General features: G+C 39.4%; 1 protein-coding gene across 3 annotated transcripts in view; it reads left to right on the top strand.

Annotated features, from left to right (window-relative positions):
* Positions 1-23,475, top strand: part of LOC140738002 (transmembrane anterior posterior transformation protein 1-like) — a 106,692-nt gene extending 83,217 nt beyond the window's left edge. For all 3 annotated transcript variants that reach the window (XM_073064949.1, XM_073064950.1, XM_073064951.1), the window contains 3 exons: positions 8,325-8,401; positions 14,599-14,759; positions 21,738-23,475. In XM_073064949.1, coding sequence (XP_072921050.1) covers positions 8,325-8,401; positions 14,599-14,759; positions 21,738-21,967 — 468 coding nt within the window. In that variant the 3' untranslated portion in view covers positions 21,968-23,475. The remainder of the gene's footprint in view (positions 1-8,324; positions 8,402-14,598; positions 14,760-21,737) is intronic.
* The last annotated feature ends 200 nt before the right edge of the window (positions 23,476-23,675 follow it).

The following is a 23,675-nucleotide window of genomic DNA, read 5'->3' on the forward strand; positions in this document are numbered from 1 at the left end:
GATTAAATCTTTAGGCCTGAATGGGACAGTTTTTAAAATTACTATGCTGTGTGTGTCTGTATATAGTAGTTGCATGATATAGTATACTGTGTATAAAGCTGATTTGCATTTTCTGCTGAGTTGGAGTTCACAGCTAAACAGGGAGGAGTGTTGTGTATTTAATATTTCAGAAATATTTGAGTATCTTGTATAAACAGTGCCTATAAAAAGCATTCACCCCCCTTGGAATGTTTTTATGTTCTATTGTTTTACAACGTTGAATCACAGTGGATTTATTTGGCTTTTTTTAAAGTGATGAACAGAACTAGATTACTTCGTGTCAAAGTGAAAGCAGATCTCTACAAAGTGATCTAAATTAATTACAAATATAAAACACAAAATAATTGATTGCATAAGTATTCACCCCTTCAAGTCAGTATTTAGTAGATGCAGCTTTGGCAGCAATTACAGCCTTGAGTCTGTGTGGATAGGTCTCTGCAGCTTTGCAGTTTTTCCCCATTCTTCTTTTAAGTCCATCCACAAATTCTCAATTGAATTGAGGTCTGGATTCTGACTTGGCCACCCCAGGACATTAACTTTGTTGTTTTCTAAGCCATTCCTTTTTAGCTTTGTGTTTGTGATTGGGGTCATTGTCTTGCTGGAAAACAGATCTTCTCCCAAGTCACAATTCTCTTGCAGGTTCTCCTCTAGGATTTCCCTGTATTTTGCTGTGTTCATTTTAACCTCTACCTTCACAAGCCTTCCAGACCTTGCTGCAGTGAAGCATCCCCACAGCATGATGCAGCCACTACCATGCTTCACGGTAGGGATAGCGTGTTTTTGATGATGTGCAGTGTTTGGCTTATGCCAAACCTAGTGTTTAGTCTGATGGCCAAAACGCTCAATTTTGTTTGACTTCAGAGTCTCCCATATGCCCTCTAGCCAAGATTTAATTTGAGTTTTTTTCAACAGTGGCTTTCTTTTTGCTACTTGCCCATAATGCTGCAACTGGTGAAGCACCCAGGCAACAGTTGTTGTGTGCGTAGTCTTTCCCATCTCAGCTATTGAAGCTTGTAACTCCTCCAGAGTTGTCAGAGGTCTCTTGGTGTCCACCCTCACTAGTCCCGTTCTTGCATGGTCACTCAGTTTCTGAGGATGGTTTACTCAAGGCAGATTTACAGCTGTGCCATACTCTTTCCATTTCTAGATGATTGACTTAACTACTCCAAGGGATATTCATTAATTTGGAAATTTTTCTTGTGTCCATCTCCTGACTTGTGCTTTTCAATAACCTTTTCATGGAGTTGCTTGGAGTGTTATTTTGTCTTCAGGGTGTAGTTTTTTTTTACCAGATTACTGATTCACCAGCGGTTGGACCTTCCAGATACAGGTGTATTTTTACTACAATCAATTGAAACACCTTGACTGCACACTGGTCTCTGAAAACAGATCTCCATTTAACTAATAATGTGACTTCTAAAATCAATTGGCTGGAACACAGATGATTTGGTGTGTCATATTAAAGGGGGTAAATACTTGTGCAATCAATTATTTTGTGTTTTATATTTGTAATTAAATTAGATCACTTTGTAGAGATCTGTTTTCACTTTGACATGAAAAAGTCTTTTTGTGTTGATCAGTTTCAAAAAAAGCCAAATTAAATCCACTGATTCAATGTTGTAAAACAATAAAACATGAAAACTTCCAAGGGGGTTGAATACTTTTTATAGTCACGGTATATTGTTAAACATTCTTTTTCATTTAAATAATTCGTTAAGGGTTATATGTATAAATGCATAAATTGCATATGCCATCACGCTATCACTTGATACGTGGGTGCCCTGCTTAATGTAAGCTCAAAGCTAGACCCGTGTTCCTGGACAACCATGTCTTCCTTTGAATAAGTTTAACGTTTTGAAGTTACAAAACATAACAATATGAACATTGTGTTCATTGGACAGGGCTTGAGTGGTATTTGTGCAACACACTCAAAGTACAGTCGGCCCTCCTTATCCACGAGTTCCGCATGTGCGAATTCAACCATCCATGAATCGAGAAAATCCGGAAGTGCTCTTCCAGCGCTTGTTGTTTGAGCATGTACAGACTTTTTTTTCTTGTCATTATTCCCTAAACAATGCAGTATAACAACTAGTTTACATAGCATTTACATTGTGTTAGGTATTATAAGTAATCTAGAGATGATTTAAAGTATACGGGAGGGTGTGCGTAGATTGCCGTGGATCGGAATTGAAAAAAAATCGTTAGTTCTCTTACTGTGTAAGTCGGAACAGGTACATCCGGTATTATTTAGCGTCAGTTAGTCAAATGTTTGTCTTAGTATATAGTGTATATTTTAACTTTCTATGCATATAGAACACTTTAGAACATAAGTTTCAGTGCCGAGCTCGGGAAGTTCCTGAGTTCAGTCCAGTGACAGACCACTTCCAAGCATGCTCTCCTTCCATGCCTGGTTGATGTGGATGATCAAAAACCCAAAACCCCAAAACCCAATAATTAAACCATGCGTTGCTTAGTAGTAATTGTAGCTTTCATCAGGGCAGGGCCTTTCTCACTTTATCCTTTAAAATTGTTCCGATCGTTGACTGACTGTAGCCTAATGCTTTTCCAATAACCGATGGTGTTTCACCTCTTTCCAACCCCTTTATTATTTCCACTTTATTTTCAATTGCGATCGTGATTATTTTCGTGAACAGAAACACTGCAGTTTCAGAGCTCGCCGCCGGGTCCTAATGTCCACCGCACTGAAACAGGTTAAATAAGTTTTGGGGTTCCGCTGGGTCCTAAGGTCCACTGCATTGAGACAGGTTGAATAAGGGACTTGAGCATCCGTGCTTTTTGGTATCTGTGAGGGATCCGGGAACCAATCCCTCGCATATAAGGAGGGCCAACTGTAGATCAATAGAGAATGAGAAGAAGTTCAATCAGTGTGAAATGGTGTCAATTAAATAATGACAAGCTAAGTGAGTTGCTAATATGGAAAAAGGCAAAGTCATCCACTTTGTTACATAAAACAAAACTTAAGTGTTTTTGAATGCTGATGATTAGGAAATATTGACATTCAAAGGGTTTTGGTTGTCCTTATGCACACAGTACTGAAAGTTAAGATGCATGTGCAACAGGCCATGTGAAAGTCGAATGGTATGTTGGTGTTCCTTAGAAGAGGATTTGAGCCGAGGAACAAAGATGTCATACTGCCATTATCAGACTTTGATGGCACTGCACTTGGGTAGTTGTGTAGTCTGCTTACTAAAAAAATAGCAAAGGTAGTACCTGCCAAAGAAAGAAAGTATCTGAGGTTCACACGACTACGTTCATGTTTGCCTTATGAGAAATGATTAAATAGACAAGTCCTTATTCGTTAAAGTGCAGGACTATGAGAGAAAATCATTGAAGCTTATACAATATTATGGAGCTTAACAGAACAGAATGCAAAATTGATATCAGTCCATGACCTTTTCGACTGCCACTAGGAGGCTACAGTCAGGTTGGAGCAGCAACATCTCATGTTATGTTTGAGTAGCCTCCAACCTGATGACATGGACATCGATGACTTAACTTCTGGTAATTTTTTTCCCCTCTGCCTTCTGCCCATTTCCATTCCCCATTCTGGCTCCCCTCTTAACCCTTTCTGTTCTTGCCTGTGCATCACCTCCATCTGGTGCATCCCTTCCTTCCCTTTCTCCTATGGTCCACTGTCCTATCCCATCGGCCCTTTACCTCTTCCACCTATCACCTCCCAGCTACATACTTCATCCACCCTCCCCCACCCACCTTCCATCCCCTTCATGTGGTTTCATCTATCACCTGCTAACTTGTACTTCTTCCCCTCCCCAACTTTTTTTTAATTCTGGCTTCTTTCCCCTTACTTTCCAGTTTTGATAAAGGGTCTCAGTCCAAAATACCAACTACATATTCCTCTCCTGAGACATTTTCTTCACCTGCTGAGTTCCTCCAGTATTTTTGTGTGTTGCTCTGATGGTTAGCCTGGCCAGATGTCTAAAACCAGCATAATCAAAATAAGGGGTTGGCCATTCAGGACTGAGGTGAGAAGAAATTGCTTTATCCTTTTGGAATTCCCTATCCTAGTGGACTGTGGGGACTCAGCTATCAAGTATATTTTGCATCAAAGACAGATCCTTGGTTGGAAGACTTTTGAGATGCTACCTCTGCAGAAACCAACTGCCTTTCTGTTTTTAATGTGCCCCTTTTCATTTCTTGGTTGTCCTTGGAATGAGCCCTTAGCTGTTGAAGCTAAAGGCGGTCCTGATTATATTGAAGAATCCATGCATGTCATGATAATTAGCTAAAGCAACTGCACTGCTCTTTAGGCTCTATGATGAGTCAACCTTTAGCCTGAGCGTGATGACCCCTCCTGTTAATCTGTTTGAAGTAACTTTTTTTTTATTCTTTCTTACTTCTCTTCTAATATTTGTATATCTGTCCACTTGTAATGCTACTTTGACACTGTAATTTCCTTTGGGATGAATAAAGTATTTATCTACCTATCTAATTACTGATCTCCTTCCACCCACTGTATTGCCTGATTTTTTTTTGTTGTTGTTGATCCTTGCCTTTATTTTATGTGGATTTCATTGGGGGTGGTGAGTTATCACCTTGACATCTACAGTACAGTAATGTCAGTGATTTAGATTAATTAGCTGCTGCGATCCAGGTTGTTTTCACCAAATCAATCTTGTTGCTTTAGGATAGAGAAGCCAGGATGTTATTAGAAAGGACACAATCCTCTGGAATGGATAGGTCACAGTCCTCCTCCAGTCATGTTCATTTCCTGACAAAATGCCTGGAGCACAGCTTCATCATGAGCAAATACTGTTTTTTTTCTCTAAGACAATTATAAAGCCTCATGGAAACACACTCAGTTCACCCATTGGCACCTGTAACATAATGCCATTGTTCCAGTAAGTGTCCATAAGGATGTATTCCTCACTCAGGCCATTATAGGTGACCACAACTGCAGGAATGATGACTGCAAAATCTGCTCCTTATTACCAACAGCCTGACCTCTAATGTGCTTGGTCACAGAAACACTGCAGTAGAAAACTCAATGTTGTATGTCTCAAGGATTTTGCAAAACACTCTACTCAGTGAACACCTAACTGATGACCTGCAGTCCATCATAATTAGCATCTGTGAAACTGTATAATTAAGTTAAATACTATCAGGATTGAATATTAGTCTTGGGAATGGATAAGATATTAACAGATAGGTAAATATCAGATGTTCGTTAGTTGAGTTATGGCAGAGGATGACAATGGAATTTCAAGGAATTTGCTCAAACTTGTGTGGGAAGAAAGTGAATGGCACACGAATTACTGAACAATCATATAGGAGTTCAGGGAAGTTATAACAGACAATATAAAATATACACACAAGAAAGAGCTTGAAAGACTTAGCATTTATATACAACAAATGAAGTATTTTGTAGTGTAGTTACTGTTGATGTAAGATGTTTAGTTGGGGTACTTAATCATCTTGGTGGGTCAAAAAGCCTGTTTTTATACCTCGTGACTTTGACTCTGAGATTGTGCAAAGGTCACACAGAGCTGTAATGTAATTTATCTTACTGATTTTTTTCTTATTAATAGAGGATATTGTTTGGAAGGCACAGTGAGGAAAAATCCTCAGATCTTTCTGAGTAAATAGAGAGAGGTTGAGCAATTTGGAACGTTTTATCATTGCATCAGAAGAGAATAAGGGGTGATTCTGTAGAGATGTATGAAATCATGAAATGCATAGTTAGGGTCATAGTACAGAGTCTATTTCCCCAGGTTGGGGATCAAGAACTAGAATTAAGGTGACAAGGAAACATCTCATTGGAATTGAGGGGCAACATTTTCAACCAGCGGCAGGTCAATATTTGGAATGAGCTGCCAGAGGAAATGGTTGAAACATTTAAACATTTAAAATCTTTGTTGACATGGACCAGTTGAGCCAAGTGGCTCATTTCTGTGCTGATTGACTCTGACTCCACAATTTTCTAACTTGCCTGGAAAACTCAGAGACATAGAAATCAATGACCATCTTCATCACTTAATATTGTAAATATAGTTGGTATAATTTTAATATTAAAAAATTGGATCTTTTTTAAAAAAGTGTTACTGATTATCAGAAAGTCATAACCTTCTACAGTTTAGTGGTAGGTTCCCTGGTCTCTCCTCACTCCCTATGTGTAAGGTACTTTGTGTGAAAAATGGAATAAAGATCATAAAAATGGGAGAAGCACTACTCTTTAAAGATACACGCAGATGAATAATATTGTTATTTCTTGTTACTTGTTCCTGAAAATATGTAGATTCCATCAAGCTAATTTAGAGTATCTAAGTATTCTGTTCAGTTGATCATTCCAGGCTTGGGAAATGAACAGATGTGAATTCAATTGCTGTGGAACACTGTGTTTGCATACAGGGTGAATGTTGACATTGAGTCTATATATCGTAAAACCCGAAATATGAGAGTAAAAGATGGTTTATATACTTTACTTTGGGAACTTTAAAATGTTAAATCAGTCATTTCTTATTTGTTTGTCTTTTGTTGTCTTCTATTTCTTGCAGCTTGTTTTAAATCAAATACTATATCAACATGATATTCCTAGAATATTTAAAATGATTTTTTCTATACAATCTTTTATTCTTACTCTTGGAGTGTAATTAAAAAGTACCATGGTAACTTTACCATGACTAAACAGTGTGCAATGCACTGTTATACATTAATTTTAAGAGGACTAGAATATAAAAGCAAGGATGTAATGCTGAAGCTTTTAAGGCATTTGTCTGAACCACATATGGAGTATTGTGAGTAGTTCAAAGGTCCAATTTAATGTCAGAGAAATGTATACAATATACATCCTGAAATGCTTTTTCTTCACAAGCATCCATGGAAACAGAGAAGTGCCCTTAAGAATGAACGACAGTTAAACGTAAGAACCCCAAAGTCCCCCCCCCAGCTCCCCTCCTCCCGCATGTAAGCGGCAGCGAGCAACAAACCCCCCTCCCCCACCAGCAAAAAAAAGCAAGCTTCGACACCACCACCGAGCACTCAAGCGTGAGCAAAGCAATACCAAAGACACAGACTTGCAGTTGCCCCAAAAACTTTGTGTTTCATCCGTCATTTGACATTCCATGTGTTCTCTCTCTCCCTAATAAGGGAGAAGGAGGTGTCTCCATTTTCCCAGCGAGCAGGGTGACATTACAAGCAACTCGCTGGCTTATGATGTTAAAAGTCCGTTATGTTGCTTTTCTTAAGCTCTGTGCCTGAGGTTCATAAAGATCCTGGTCTTCGGGCCCACAGCAGTAGGTTTACCGACTCCCCCGATGACACACAGGTCTCTGCCGTGACACCGACCCTCGATCCACCTGTCTCCAGAGCCCCGAAATCTTAGGTTTCCAAATCCAAGCTGGACTCTCAGGCTGCACCCTTAGCATGCTGAACAATGGCCAGTCCTGAAACCCCAAGAACAGGTCCCATTCCCACAAAGAACCAAAGTCTTCAAAAGAACTCTGAGAAGGAAAAATAAAGATATTAAAGATGAAAATAGAGCTGTTTCTAAAGATGTAAGCAAAGGAGTCGCCGTTTAGCACCATCTTAACTTAGTTCCGCCTCCCCGAGTTGTGGGTCCCATAATCAAAGAAAAGATGCGCTGACATTTTTAAAGGGTCCAGAGGAGTTTTATGAGAATGATCCCAGGAATGAAAGGGTTAACGTATGAGAAGAGATTGATTGCTCTGGGCCTGTTCTTGCTAGAGTTTAGAAGAATAAAGTGTGCGGGGGGGGAAATCTCATTGAAATCTACCAGACATTAGACACTGAAATGCTTAGACATTCAGTGTCTTCTAAAAGTGGGGAGTCTAGGATCAGATATCACAGCCTCAGAATACAAGGAAGTTGCTTTAGAAATGAGATGAGGAGGAAATTATTTAGCCAGAGTTTGGTGAATCTCTAGAATTTATTCATACAGAGGCCAAGTCATTGGGTATATTTAAATTAGAAGTTGATAGGTTCCTGTTTAGTAAGGATATTATGGATAAAGTGGAGAAGACAGGAGAATGGGGTTAAGATGGAAAGTAAATCAGCCTTTTTGCAATGGCAGAGAAGACGCAATGGACTGAATGGCCTAATTCTGTTCCAATGTCTTATAGGCTTTTAGTCTTTAATGGCTAACTAATGTCAGAGATAAAATTTAGCAAGATATTTGTGATTTGTTAAATAGATAAATTAATAATTGTATTCATGTGAATTTGAAATTTACGTTGTTTGATGATTTCTTTGAACCTTTGTTTACACCGTTTTTTCTTTGTCTTGTGTAGCTATCCAGAGTTGTTACAAGTTCCACAAAAATTCAAGGAGCCTTGGCTATCGTTAGCGTATTGGTGTTTTACCTTGGGTAAGAAATCTATGCTGAGGTAAAATGTTAATTTTATTTTAAGAGGAACTAAGAATTTATGGTGAGGTGGAAATATTTTCATATTTTTAAAAGCATCTGAGTATTTTGAAATATATAATGCAGCATACCTTCATATTCTAACTGGATATCTACTTTTTAAGGATTTAATTTCTGATGAAAATGATTCATTGCTTTTCATACTATATTTATTGGATCAACTATGGCTTTTAAATGCCAACAATTCTATATCTTACTGCCAGTGGTTAGCTCAGTGAATGCAAGCAAGTTTGGAACAAAATTCCTCAGCTTAATGACAACTTGCATTTGGTAAATCTATAAATGCACTCTGGCTTTGGAGTCTATATAGAGTCCACTGAAAAGCAAGAACTTGCACTACATTGTGGGATGTTTTAAAAAGAAAACATAAAATGGTTTTTAGTGAAGCAATTAAAGAGCCATGTTATGATATCTCATCACCCTTTCCCCTAGGGCTGTCAATCGTCCCAGATTGTCTGAGTGTCAGGCACTAGCAAAGAATGTATGATGGCTGTGGACAATTGTCGAGAGGTCTACCATTGTGGCATGGACCTGTTCTTAATTCAGATTAAAGGCCAGATTGGGAGCATTTTCTAGCCCACTTCTGCTGCTTGACAGCTGGTTAGAGATCAATCATTTATGCAGTATCAACACATTCCTTATTATATAATATATCATTTGATTAATCCCCCTTGAATGTATCCAAAAAATGGCCAATAAAATTCAGTAAGGATTATAATACGATTAAACTGCTCATATTGAGTGGAATCAAGATAGCTTTTATGCTTATTCATTTGTAAGAATGCAGCGTCCAATTAGCTCTCCACATTTATGATTGACTACACATACCAGGTACTTACAGTTCAAGTTAACCTGTAATATTTAATGGCTTCTAATTCAGGGGCAGAAATATCAAAGAAAGTGATATCTTTATACAACATTCTATTTCACAAATTCCAGCTCTCAACTCCTTTATGATTTATTGATAGTATAAGAAATGATCACACCAATTTGTGATTTTTTTTGTACTGGCAGATTTTAAGATGTATGAAATAGAGGAGTAGGGATGTAATAAGATACTGTAGCGGTGTGCTACACGCAGCGCTAAAATAACGACACGGAGTCGGTAAACTGCAGTCAAAGATAAAGTTTATTCCAACTTCACAGCCTTGCTTTAAAGCCTCTCTCCCCCGCCAGATGCCTCGACTGGCACATACTGAAACCCCCTCAGGCTTTCTCCCTTTGTTGCGGACCTAGCCTTTGTGCCTGCACGCTGGCTAATTGTCAGCCGGTTCGAGTGTGCTAGTAATTGGGTTGCCACATAACCCCCCCCCCAGAACCGGCAATACACCCCCCAATGTCCACAGTCTGGGCCGGACCCTGTTTGGGAGGTCGGCCTCTGCACCGCGGTGCCGGAAACTCGACCGGTTGCGCCAAGTCCACATGGGCCGGTTTGAGTCGGCCCACCGTGAAAACCTCCTCTCTCCCCCCAACGTCCAGCACGAACGTGGACCTGTTGTTTCTGATCACCGTAAACGGCCCCTTGTAGGGCCGTTGCAGCGGTGGCCGATGCCCGCCCCGTCGTACAAACACAAACTTACAGTTCTGCAGGTCTTTGGGTACGCAGGTCGGGTGCTGCCCATGCTGTGAAGTGGGTATGGGGGCCAGGGCACCGAGCCTCTCGCGTAGTCTGCCCAGGACTGCTGCGGGTTCTTCCTCTCGCCCCCTTGGGGCTGGTATGAACTCCCTGGGAACGACCAGGGGTGCGCCGTACACCAACTCGGCCGACGAGGCGTGCAGATCGTCTTTGGGCGCCGTGCGGATGCCGAGTAGGACCCAGGGAAGCTCGTCCGCCCAGTTAGCTCCTTGCAGGCGGGCCATGAGAGCCGACTTCAGGTGACAGTGGAAATGCTCCACCAGTCCGTTCGACTGTGGGTGGTAGGCAGTAGTGTGGTGCAGCAGAGTCCCCAACAGGCTGGCCATAGCTGACCACAGGCTGGAGGTGAACTGGGCGCCTCTGTCGGAGGTAATGTGGGCCGGTACACCAAAGCGGGACACCCAGGTGGCGATCAGTGCCCGGGCGCAAGATTCAGAGGTGGTGTCGGTGAGCAGGGCCGCCTCTGGCCATCTTGTGAACCAGTCCACGATAGTCAGGAGGTGCCGCGCTCCGTGCGACATTGGCAGGGGGCCCACGATATCCACATGAATGTGGTCGAAACACCGGTGGGTGGGGTGGAACTGCTGCGGCGGGGCCTTGGTGTGTCACTGCACCTTGGCCGTCTGGCAGTGCATGCACGTTCTGGCCCATTCACGGACCTGCTTGCGGAGTCCGTGCCAAACAAACCTGCTGGAGACCATCCGGACGGTAGTGCGGATGGAAGGGTGCGCCAAGTTATGAATAGAGTCGAGAACACGTCGTCGCCAAGGTGGCGGGACGACGGGACGGGGCTGGCTGGTGGCGACGTCACAGAGTAGGGTCCTCAATTGTAGCGGTGTGCTACACGCAGCGCTAAAATAACGACACGGAGTCGGTAAACTGCAGTCAAAGATAAAGTTTATTCCAACTTCACAGCCTTGCTTTAAAGCCTCTCTCCCCCACCGGATGCCTCAACTGGCACGTACTGAAACCCCCTCAGACTTTCTCCCTTTGTTGCGGACCTAGCCTTTGTGCTTGCACGCTGGCTAATTGTCAGCCGGTTCGAGTGTGCTAGTAATTGGGTCGCCACAATACCATATACTTGACATATACCCATGGTTATGGCATGAATAGATCACTGGAGCACAAAGCTGTATCTTGTTCTGTTTCATCAAGAAAACATTGAAAGAGTGCATGTAAAGGAATGCTGAAAGGCATGCACGATAAAATGCTTGTTGGATTGAAAAGCATGTATGAAAGCCTTTTTTTTTACTGTCAAGGAGCATGAAGGGGCCCAAACCCAACTCAGTATGGACCTCAATTGGTGCACCTTTTGACCTAACAATAATAAAATGATTTATTACCAATGTACACTTCAGTTCCATACAAACAACATCTAACCTGGTAGAATGGCACAGCTAATAGAGCTGCTTCCTTACAGTGCCAGAGACCTGGGTTTTCCCTATTGCTGAATGGGTTTCCTTTGCATGCTCAGGTGTTCTCCTATATTCCAAGAATGTTCAGATTATTTGGGTAATTGATTAAACTGTGCATGGGTGATTAGTAGAGTCTTTGGGGTATGAAAGTTGATGAGAGTGTAGGATTTGTGAAACTGAGAGGTTGTTGGTGCCAATTGGCTAAAAGGCCTGTTATTAAGCCAAGACTCAATAGATTCACTCTGCACGCCCTCTGAAGCTTGCAATTCCTCCTTAGTTGCTGTTTGCAGAATTACTTATGGTATTCCAGTTTTTAGGCGAAAGCATTTCAACTTACGTTTTAGACCTCTGCATAAGAACTTAATATCCCCTTAGGCTTTTAGATGCCTATCTATGATATTTTCTTGGGAAGGGGTGGAGGCTGGGCCATTTGGCATTCTTAAAGTAGTTAATAAATCTTTGAAAGATTACGGAATTGAGCTCTTCAGGGAACTGGCATAGATGTGGAGGTGAAATCTGGGAGCAGATCAGCCATAGCTTGCAGGAAGTGCCTACTCCTACTTCTATTTTCTTCTGTTCTTTTGGATTTGCGCTGCTTCTAGATTAGCAGTTTTTCCAGACTACTGGATGTTAAAACATTTAATTCACTATCTTAAAAATGTATCACAATAGAATAGGCATTTTCCAGTGAAGTTTAAAGGAAGTCTGGAAAGTCCTTGGTGTATTTTAAGGGAGTGTGGGAAGCCAAATCAGATGAGATTCAAGAGTGTGAGAACCAAGTCAGCAGTGAATGAGAGGGAGTGTACAGTTTGGGGCCCCAGTGTGTCAGAAGGAGTATGGGAACTTGCACATTGGTGTGTCAGAGGGAACATGGGAACCAGGACCTCAAATCATAGGAGTTAGCACTTGGCAAACCAGAATTAGGAATTCCAAACAATGTGTAGCAGAGTAGTTCAATGTACTGCAGTTTAGTACTTCTGTTTAGTCTGTTAATATCACTGTAATTTGGTGTTTCCATTCCCACAGTTTATACTGCTGTCATTGACAAATTTGATATATAACTGTCTAAACAATCATCTATTAATGAATACAGTAAATGTTTGTTGACACTAGTGTAAATCTTAGTGTGACACCACAAATCAAGTTTAAATATTTGTATCAATTAGCCATGCTAACAATGGATCACCTTTGTTGTTACAGTCACAAATGCAAATGACACAGCAGACTGTCACATTATAAAGGCCTCATGGCTAGTCCCAGGACATTTAGACAATGAACAGTATGATTTGTTGCCTGAGATCAAACACCATCTAGTTAGTGAGGATGTGAAATGTCTTTTGGTTCTAGATTTAAGCAGAGTTGAGATACAAGTGATGTGCTTTTACTGTAGGGAAGCTTGCAATCATAGCAAAACTGTTTGCTTGTTTTTCTCTGGGAAGGGATATGAAAGGTTGCTTGCTCCTCTTTCCGGAGAATTCCATGTAGTTTGGCTCTTGAAGTCAAAACATGGACAAAAGAGTTGAATTCCACAGGTGAGGTTAGAGTCACTTCTCTTGAGATCAATGTATTCTACAGAAAGTGGGAAGTCTTTTGGAATCAGGCAAAACTAGAGTTGTATGAAATCATCTGTGGTCACTGAAGGCCAGTTACATCAGCCAAACATTCCTTTGAGCAGAGCTGAGTCTATTAGCTAATTCATCAGGTGATCAATTTTGAAAATGGATTATGATTATTACATTATGGTCAGTACCACTTGCAAATCATCAGATAATGAGTGCTCAAATATGATAATACAGACAATTGAGTATATTTCAATTTTGGCTGATAAATGACAAATAACATTTGTATTAATCAAGTACTGGGCAGTAATAAAAGTCAAACTAGAGAAAATTTAACAACAGCCTCTTGATATCAAGACAGTCATAATCTCATTCCTTACCATCATTCTCCTAGTAATACTATTGAAACTTTTAACTGAACAGCCAAGAGAAACAATAAAGCAACAAGCACAAGCCGAAACTGGAGTGATCAATGGCAGGTCACCCGCTCAATTCAAGTCCATACACAGTCTACAAGGCACAAGTCAGGAGTATTGTGGAAATCTGTTCAATTGCATCTGAAAGAATTACATTCTGAAGTTTTCCCTACCACAGATGTCATCTCTATCCTCATTGACCTTCATGGTCACCTTTCAATGTTATAAATTTAAATTTCTTACATTTTTGATCCTTCCATGACTTGTTGCTGCTTTTGTAATCTGTAACCTAGCCATGCATCTCCTCCACCTATGCATTTACTTTCCCTTTATCTGCTCTTCCCAATAGTTCACCACATTTCCCATGGTCCAGAATTCCTGCTCTAGCCCCTTTCACCTGTCAACTACTTTACTTAAACCAATCACATTGACAATGACTTTGGCGATCTTTGAATTCAATCCTGTTCCTGTCTTACTAACGGCAATGCATTTTTTTCTTATAAAGGGATTATTTTAGAAGAGAATTTTCAGTGTATTGCTTTGTTGAGATGTTGTGTGCCAGTCCTTTTCACAAAGTACAGGAATTAAGTTTACAGCTGTACTTGTATTAATTTAAAATTACTGACAAATCTTCAGTTCGAAGTGGTGAGTCAATAACAGGTCAATATTGGTAGCTCCAGTGTAACATTTGAATGGAAATGTACATCTTATAATGCATATTTAAATGGCATAGTGCTAGCACATTTCAAAGGGAGTTGGAGTAACTAATTCTATTCTAAGAATATAATTTGACAAGTATGACTGGCCATTGATAAGTGATATTTTTTCCAACTAACTATTTTCAAAGAGGCATGGAATCCTTTCTGGGAACAACTTGATAGATTGATAGCAACTTGAAACGAAGCTATACTGTAATTCAGAACAAGTGTGTGACTGATGGCGGGAATTATGCAGATTAGTAATATGTAGTAACAGCTCATTTCTTCAAGGTATAATATTTAGCTCGGTGGACATATTTCTGGGAAATCTTGGACTATTTGGCCATTGCCAATTACTTCCTGTTGCAGATTTCCTTTACTATTGTAAGCCTTGTCTTTGTTTTTCTCCTTTCAAGGCTAATTGCACTTAAAGTTCTGAACAGCATTGTGTTGCTGGGGAAATCTTGCCAATATGTAAAAGAGGCCAAGATGGAGGAGAAGTTGTTTCAATCACCAGTAGTCACCAACCCTGGGAAACCTGTCAAAAAATCTGTTAACAAAGTTAAATCACCTCAAGGTAATTAATTTCTACATGCATTCTATTTAAAACATTTTATACTGGGACATTTTTGTTTAATTTAAATGAACTAAAGGTTCAAATAGTGCAATTGTTTGCAAGATCAGCATGTTTACAAAATTGTAAGTTAAGGTAGTTTTTGAATTCAATCTCTTGAATAGTAAGTTCAATTATTTAGAATCCCCTGATTGAAACAGTAAATAATAAAAGTAATATAATGAAGGTTTCCTGTAGTAATCTATCTTTGATACATTATGGCACAAAGTATTGAAGTAAAAAAGCAACTTTCCTTTACTTGGGGAATCTTGGATTTTACGTATATCATTTAAAATTTTCAACACTCTGATCCCGAAACAATTAGCTGACTTAAATATCTACAGTCCTTAAAATCAATATTTGACATTAAGTTGTTATACAAAGGTGTTCTGTAAAAATGTTTTAAACTTCAAACTGCTTTCCATTTGTATTTTAAGAACTAAAGACCAACTTCCATTTATGATCAGAAGTTGAGCAAAACAATATAATTAAAAGTTTACTTACAACTGTTTGTGACCTTTCAGCTGGAAGCTGCTATTTAGAAAGCAAGCTTAGCAAGCATGGGATCTTCTGCCCAGGAAAGTGAAGATCCATCACGCACACCCCCACCCCCACTTATGGAAGATTTCTAACCCAGCATCTTCCTACTAATATCAGCTTTGAGATCAGGACTTCTCTTGGGATCAGATGATCACTACTCCAATCATTTCAGTCGGTTACTAGTGCTGGGAAAGGTTCTCTTTACTCTCTTTGATTTGCTGTTCAAAAGCTCTATTTGGGTACTTCCCATTGTAGGCATTACCTCTGTGATTTTCTCTTCCTTAATCTCAGCTGCACACTTTTCTGAAATCTCAAAGTAATGTCTGTATTAGTCCATCTTTAAAGTGAACACCCATTGGTATAACCATGTAACAATTACAGCACGGAAACAGGCCATCTCGGCCCTTCTAGTCCATGCCAACGCTTACACTCACCTAGTCTCACTGGCCCGCACTCAGCCCATAACCCTCCATTCCTTTCCTGTCCATATACCTATCCGATTTTACTTTAAATGACAATACCGAACCTACTTCTACCACTTCTACTGGAAGCTTATTCCACACAGCTACCACTCTCTGAGTAAAGAAATCCCCCTCGTGTTACCCTTAAACTTTTGCCCCCTAACTCTCAAATCATGTCCTCTTGTTTGAATCTCCCCTACTCTCAATGGAAAAAGCCTATCCACGTCAACTCAGTCTATCCCCCTCATTATTTTAAATACCTCTATCAAGTCCCCCTTCAACCTTCTACGCTCCAAAGAATAAAGACCTAACTTGTTCAGCCTTTCCCTGTTACTTAGGTGCTGAAACCCAGGTATCATTCTAGTAAATCTTCTCTATACTCTCTCTATTTTGTTCATATCTTTCCTATAATTCGGTGACCAGAACTGTACACAATACTCAATACACAATACCAATGCCTTGTACAATTTTAACATTACATCCCAACTCCTACACTCAATGCTCTGATTTATAAAAGCCAGCATACCAAAAGCTTTCTTCACCACCCTATCCACATGAGATTCCATCTTCAGGGAACTATGCACCATTATTCCTAGATCACTCTGTTCTACTGCATTCTTCAATGCCCTACCATTTACAATGTATGTCCTATTTGAATTATTCCTACCAAAATGTAGCACCTCACACTTATCAGCATTAAACTCCATCTGCCATTGTTCAGCCCGCTCTTCTAACTGGCCTAAATCTCTCTGCAAACTTTGAAAACCTACTTCATTATCCACAATGCTACCTACCTTAGTATCATCTGCATGCTTACTAATCCAATTTAGCACCCCATCATCCAGATCATTAATGTAAATGACAAACAACATTGGACCCAATACAGATCCCTGAGGCACACCGCTAGTCACCGGCCTCCAACTGACAAACATTTATCCACCACTACTCTCTGGCATCTCCCATCCAGCCACTGTTGAATCCATTTTACTACTTCAATATTAATACCTAACGATTGAACCTTCCTAACTATCCTTCCGTGCTGAACCTTGTCAAAGGCCTTACTGAAATCCATATAGACAACATTCACTGCTTTACCCTCGTCAACTTTCCTCATAACTTCTTCAAAAAATTCAATAATATTTGTCAAACATGACCTTCCACGCGCAAATCTATGCTGACTATTCCTAATCAGACCCCGTCTATCCAGATAATTATATATACCATCTCTAAGAATACTTTCCATTAATTTACCCACCACTAACATCAAACTGACAGGCCTTTAATTGCTAGGTTTACTCTTAGAACCCTTTTTAAACAATGGAACCACATGAGCAATACGCCAATCCTCCGGCACCATCCCCGTTTCTAATGACGTTTGAAATATTTCTGTCAGAGCTCCTGCTATTTCTACACCAACTTCCCACAAGGTCCTAGGGAATATCCTGTCAGGACCCAGAGATTTATCCTCTTTTATATTCCTTAAAAGTGCCAGTACTTCCTCCTCTTTAATTGTCATAGTTTCCATAACTTCCCTACTTGTTTCCCTTACCTTACACAATTCAATATCCTTCTCCTTAGTGAATACCGAAGAAAAGAAATTGTTCAAAATCTCCCCCATCTCTTTCGGCTCCACACATAGCTGTCTACTCTGATTCTCTAAGGGACCAATTGTATCCCTCACTATCCGTTTGCTATTAATATAACTGTAGAAACCTTTCGGATTTATTTTCACCTTACTTGCCAAAGCAACCTCGTATCTTCTTTTAGCTTTTCTAATTTCTTTTTTAAGGTTCTTCTTACATTCTTTATATTCCTCGAGCACCTCATTTACTCCATGCTGCCTATATTTATTATAGATCTCCCTCTTTTTCCGAACCAAGTTTCCAATATCCCTTGAAAACCATGGCTCTCTCAAACTTTTAACCTTTCCTTTCAACCTAACGGGAACATAAAGATTCTGTACCCTCAAAATTTCACCTTTAAATGACTTCCATTTCTCTATTACATCCTTCCCATCAAACAAATTGTCCCAATCCACTCTTTCTAAATCCTTTCGCATCTCCTCAAAGTTAGCCTTTATCCAATCAAAAATCTCAACCCTGGGTCCCGTCCTATCCTTCTCCATAATTATATTGAAACTAATGGTATTGTGATCACTGGACCTGAAGTGCTCCCCAACACAAACATCTGTCACCTGACCTATCTCATTCCCTAACAGGAGATCCAACACTGCCCCTTCTCTAGTTGGTACCTCTATGTATTGCTGCCAAAAACTATCCTGAACACCTTTTACAAACTCTAAACCATCCAGCCCTTTTACAGAATGGGCTTCCCAGTCTATGTGTGGAAAATTAAAATCTCCCACAATCACAACCTTGTGCTTACTACAAATGTCTGCTATCTCCTTACAAATTTGCTCCTCCAATTCTCGCTCCCCATTAGGTGGTCTATAATACACCCCTATAAGTGTTACTACACCTTTCCCATTCCTCAATTCCACCCAAATAGCCTCCCTAGATGAGCTCTCTAATCTATCCTGCCAAAGCACCGCTGTAATATTTTCTCAGACAAGCAATGCAACACCTCCTCCTCTTGCCTCTCTGATTCTATCACACCTGAAGCAACGAAATCCAGGAATATTTAGTTGCCAGTCACACCCCTCCTGCAACCATGTTTCACTAATAGCTACAACATCATATTTCCAGGTATCAATCCATGCTCTAAGCTTATCCACCTTTCTTACAATGCTCCCAGCATTAAAATAGATGCATTTAAGAAACTTTCCACCTCTTCCTCTCTGTTTATCCCTAACGATGCGATCAACTTTGTTATTTTTTTCTTCCTTCTCCCGTACATCTTCTGTCTGAGCGCTCCCCTTCTCTGTCACCTGCTTATTCACCCTCACACACTGTCTACTAGCTTTCTCTATTTGTGAACTAACCTCTGTAACTTAACATTCTAATACCAACCATATCATTTGAATAAGTTTCTAACTATTTTCGAGATCCTGAATTCTGTATATAATTGTTCATGTCTATTCCCTTTACTTTGTTAAAGATTGGATCTAACAGAACTTATGTGTTTTCTCAGAAAACTTTAACTGAGCAAAGGCTGCTCAGTCAAACCATGGGGTTTTATCAACCAAGTATACAAACTATTCTTGTAGCACTAAGTAGAGCATGAATAATAGTATCGGTAGGCTTGGTGGTCCTAATTGTTGCACTGCAATATATACTTATACCTTATACCCAAATAGTAAGTAAAACGCATTCATGATAAGGTGGGTTGCCTTGGGATGCTAGAAATAGATCAATATAATCAATTTCCATACTTGAATCTGTGCATTTAGTTTTGTTTGTCTTATAGGAGGTAGTCTTGCAACTGCTCCTTTATTCTTTACAGATCGTTTACAGTCACTTAACGTACACGGCCACCAGTGTAACATGGCTAATTTTGTCTGAGTGGATTTTGTCCAAGTCCTTGGTGGACTTCTTGAATCAGTGCTGTCCGCTTGTGGGCAGGAGATATTTTTCATCTTTTCTAGGGCAGCATACCTAAACTTACCTTCACAGTCAGCTTTATATTTGTATTTGAAAATCTTTTTGAAGTGGGCTTCGTTGTATCTAGGAGAATTCTTAAAACATCATCCTGTTTGTTTGTTTATTTACTTTTTTAATTAGCTCCTACCAAAACTCTGGACTCGGGAAACTCAATTGCATAGGCCGGCAAATTGCTTACAGATATCCAAATTCCTTCATGGTATTTTCGGACATCATGCACTCCCATAAGAGAGTGTGATTGTCACAGTGTCGGGGAATGTGGAGGACTGCAGCAAACATACAATGGACTCCTCTGACTTTCACAGCCTCCCAAGACATGATTAGTTAAAGGGAGATCAAATGTGGCACAGAGGGACACCTTCATTCTCCCATTCTTTCAGCTGGTATTCTGATATCCAATCTGAGACTCCGTGGCCTTCTAACTGTCTTTCCTGATTACAGACAAAAGCCAGGCAGGTTATGTTGTAGAGACTTCATTTTTATCACTGTGTCGGGTGTCATTGTTCACTCTATCAATAACATTGTTAGATATATCCTTTAATGGCTGCAATGACTGGAGAGTTTCCAACTCCACTTCTGCCCCTTTCTTCCCTTTTCTACTAGCTTGTCCCAAGTCACCATAATTTTGTTTTATCTCCCCTTCAGCTTCGGCCAGAGGGAACTGATTTGCGTATTTATTTCTGCTAAGTATTGATTGCTGAATATCCTGCTCCTAACAATTCTATCAAGGCCCTTTTCTTTCTCCACCTTTCTATCACTATCAGTAACTTGCCTTTGGAGTAAATTTTGGAATAGGCGATTCGTACTGTCCTTGCAAAAACTAGGAAGTAGTGTAGCAGTGAAGTTGTCTGTAGCTTGGTACTAGAATAATCTTTTCATCTGTATCTTCCAGTACTTCCCTTATACTCCCAGTGTCCCTCTGGCCCTCACTACACTGTGGTGCTCTTGTGGTAACAGGGGGTCCCTCAGTGATCGATTCCCAAAGGATGCAGCCCTGTTGGATTACTGTACATGTTTTATTGTCACTCGTAAATGTGAGGAACACAGCACGTCGGGTTGTATCTGTGGTGGGGAATAAACAGTTGAGGTTTTGGGTCAAGATACTTATCAGACCTTTCAGAGCAGTTTATTGTGCAATCCAACTGCCATCTTTAATTCCACTTCCCATTCCAATATGTCTATCCATGGCCTTCTCCACTGTCATGGTGAGGCCACACTCAAGTTAGAAGAACAACACCTTGTATTCCATCTGGGTAGCCTCCAGCTTAATAGCATGAACATCAGTTTCTCAAACTTACGGTAATGCTCCTCCTCCACTCTCCTTCACTATTCCCCATCCCCTTTTCCCTCTCTCACCTTATCTCCATTATCACCCTCTAGTGCTCCTCACTTTTCCTTCTTCCATGGCCTTCTGTTCTCTCCTATCAGATTCTCCCTTCTCCAGCCCTGTATCTCTTTCACCAATCAACTTCCCAGCTCTTTACTTCACCCTCCCCTTCCCAGTTTCACCTATTACCTTGTGTTTCTCCCTCCCTCCCCCCACCTTTTAACTCTACTGCTCATCTTATTTTTCCCCAGTCCTGCTGAAGAACCTCAGCCTAAAATGTCGATGTACTGTTTTCCATAGATGCTACCTGGCCTGCTGAGCTCCTCCAGCATTTTGTGCTTGGATTTCCAGCATCTGCAGATTTGTTCATGTTTGCCATATTTAATTTCATTTTATGTTACCCATTATTATCCCTGTTTCATCTGGTTTTTCATATAAAAATGTCCCATCACTACTCCAACAGGCAGTAAGAACTAATTTCATTTGTTTTATTTTCATCTTTTATAATTGAGTCAAGCTTTCTGGAGAGCAAGAGAAAATTGTGATTTTGACAGTTTAAAAATAAAACTGTTGGTCCAGGTGCTACTGTCTGTTCAGAGAGGGGCTAAATGATGAGTCAGTTATCTTTGACAAATTGCTGCTCCAACAGTTTATCTTCATATATTACCCACTTTATCCACAAGCAAAGTAGTTAATATGAACAAGATGTCAATCTGTCCAAGAAACCCAGATTAATTAATTTTGATTGCCCTATGTTGGTTTACTGTAGTTCTTCAGGAAAATATAAAGTATTATGGCTGGTAATAACTGTTGGTTGATCATCGTGTCTTGGAACAAAAGGACTGAAGTCTTAAAAAAATTTAATTTAGTGTAACAAATCATATGCATAAATTGCAGATAATATTTTACCTATTTTGTATAATTTTTTGGTATTTTGGGTAGAAAATCCAAAATGGTTCAATCATTTTACTATGGAGGAATGATTCTGATTAAAAGATAAAGATTTAAATTGTAATGATATGCATTTGAGCAACCTGTAATTTCATTCTGACAGGTGTTCCGGGAGAAGAAATTCAATCAGACTTCATCGTTAGCCAACCTGTATCTCTATCAGAAAGTGTATCGGCTCTGGTCTCAAGTAACAGTACTGACCAGTTTCTTACAACCCCCAATATAGAGGACAAAGGAATACCACAGGAAAAATCTGATGGCAAACAATCTTCTTCAAAAGCAGATCTACTTGAAATAGACAGGTTTACAATTTGTGGAAATCGAATTGATTGATTATTGCACCAATCCTTAGAAGTGCAGCTTTCAATTTAAGCCTTTGCTATTTCACCAATGGAACATTGTTGAGCTTGAGAGTATATAAAGGTTCAAAAGCTGCCAAATGAGGCACTGATCAGGAATATTTATTAAAATCTTTATAATTTATTAATGATTCAAACCAAAATATATTTTACCTTGTTTCCATCTCTGGAGATAATTTGGCTTGGAATATAACGTTTTGGTTTGTGTATCAATTTCCTGTGGCAAAGGAAGAAAATCTTTTAGTTGGTTTCTATGGAGACCTGGCAGATAAATGCTTTCAAAGACAGCTTTCTTTACAGCTGTATAGACTTCTGTGCAATATTTCTTGCCACTTATAATGCAATTATACCTTCATACAATAATGTGAACATACAGCCAGATAACTTTTATTTTGGCTTTTTAAAATGTTTTTAACAAGATTTTCTTGTATTTGCAGAATTTCATTGTAGATATGTGCCTATTGCAGTGATTTTTTTAAAGAGAAATCTAATCCTATTCTAGAAAAGAAATGTTGGCAAGCTGATCCCAAAATTTCCAGTTGACGTTTACAGTTATTTCTGGGGAAGTTTCAGTTATAAGATGAACATGCAAGAGTTAGCAATAAAGAAGATATTGCTGAGTGGATCTTTTTTAAAAGAAACACCTGTATGTGTCCATAGAATTTTTCTAATAGAAGATTGCTGAAATATCCAGAGTTACTGATTGTCTGAAAGAGAAAAGAGATTATCTTAAAGTTTTGTCTTTGATTTGATGTCTTTCCTTTCAGATGCTGGTAAGGTTGCCAGCTGCTTTCAACATTTTCTACTGTTATTCACGATTTCCGTTATTCTTGGACTTTTTTTTGCTGTATCCTAAGAACTGATTTTACAGTACAATAGAAAAACTGGAGATCCAAGTTACTCGAGTGAGTGAACAAGCAAAATCTTGGAAACAATGAAAAGTAGAAGCTTAAATTCTGAAGGGGTTTAAGAAGAAAAAGTTAAATTGGTAAGAGGCAAAAATGGATAATTTTCCTATAACTTATTACATGCACAAAGGAAGGTGTGCAAGACTCACTTACCTTACTGAACTGCATTAATCTATCATAGTTCTTTTATGTGCAATGTTTCTAGCTTTTTTTGCACTAAAGACAATGTTTTTGTTTAAGATTTTATGAGAAAACATTACATAAATTTCTAACTTCCAACAGCTCAAAAACATATTTTTCATGGCATATTTCATGGTAACTGAAAGTTTATCTGGTCTGAACGAAGTAGCACCAGGTAGATTTGACTAATTGTGTCATTAATTTCAGGGTGCTATCTAGGTTACAAATATTCAAATTTCAAAAAAATTACCATGACTCTCTCTACTCACTTTCAATTTAACTGAAAAAAGACATAACTGAAATTTATAAAGGCACCAAATAAAAACCTGTATCTTTTTATAATTAGTACAAAATGTTTAAAAAGTGCTGAATAAATGTCCTTTTGTAACACAAATTCTTTGACTTTTTTAATATTTCATAGAACAAGGCCATCATAATAAACAACTGAAATGTTTGTCGAAGATCCAAGCAGATATATTCCCAAATTAATTAAATGTGCTTGGAGATTAAGGCATGATTGACTAGTTTGTATGAGTGTTTGATAAGGATCAAGTATAAAGTTTGTAATGGTATAAACTTTAACAGAATACTTTT

The sequence above is a fragment of the Hemitrygon akajei genome, chromosome 13, assembly GCF_048418815.1.
Source record: "Hemitrygon akajei chromosome 13, sHemAka1.3, whole genome shotgun sequence".
NCBI lineage: Eukaryota > Metazoa > Chordata > Chondrichthyes > Myliobatiformes > Dasyatidae > Hemitrygon > Hemitrygon akajei.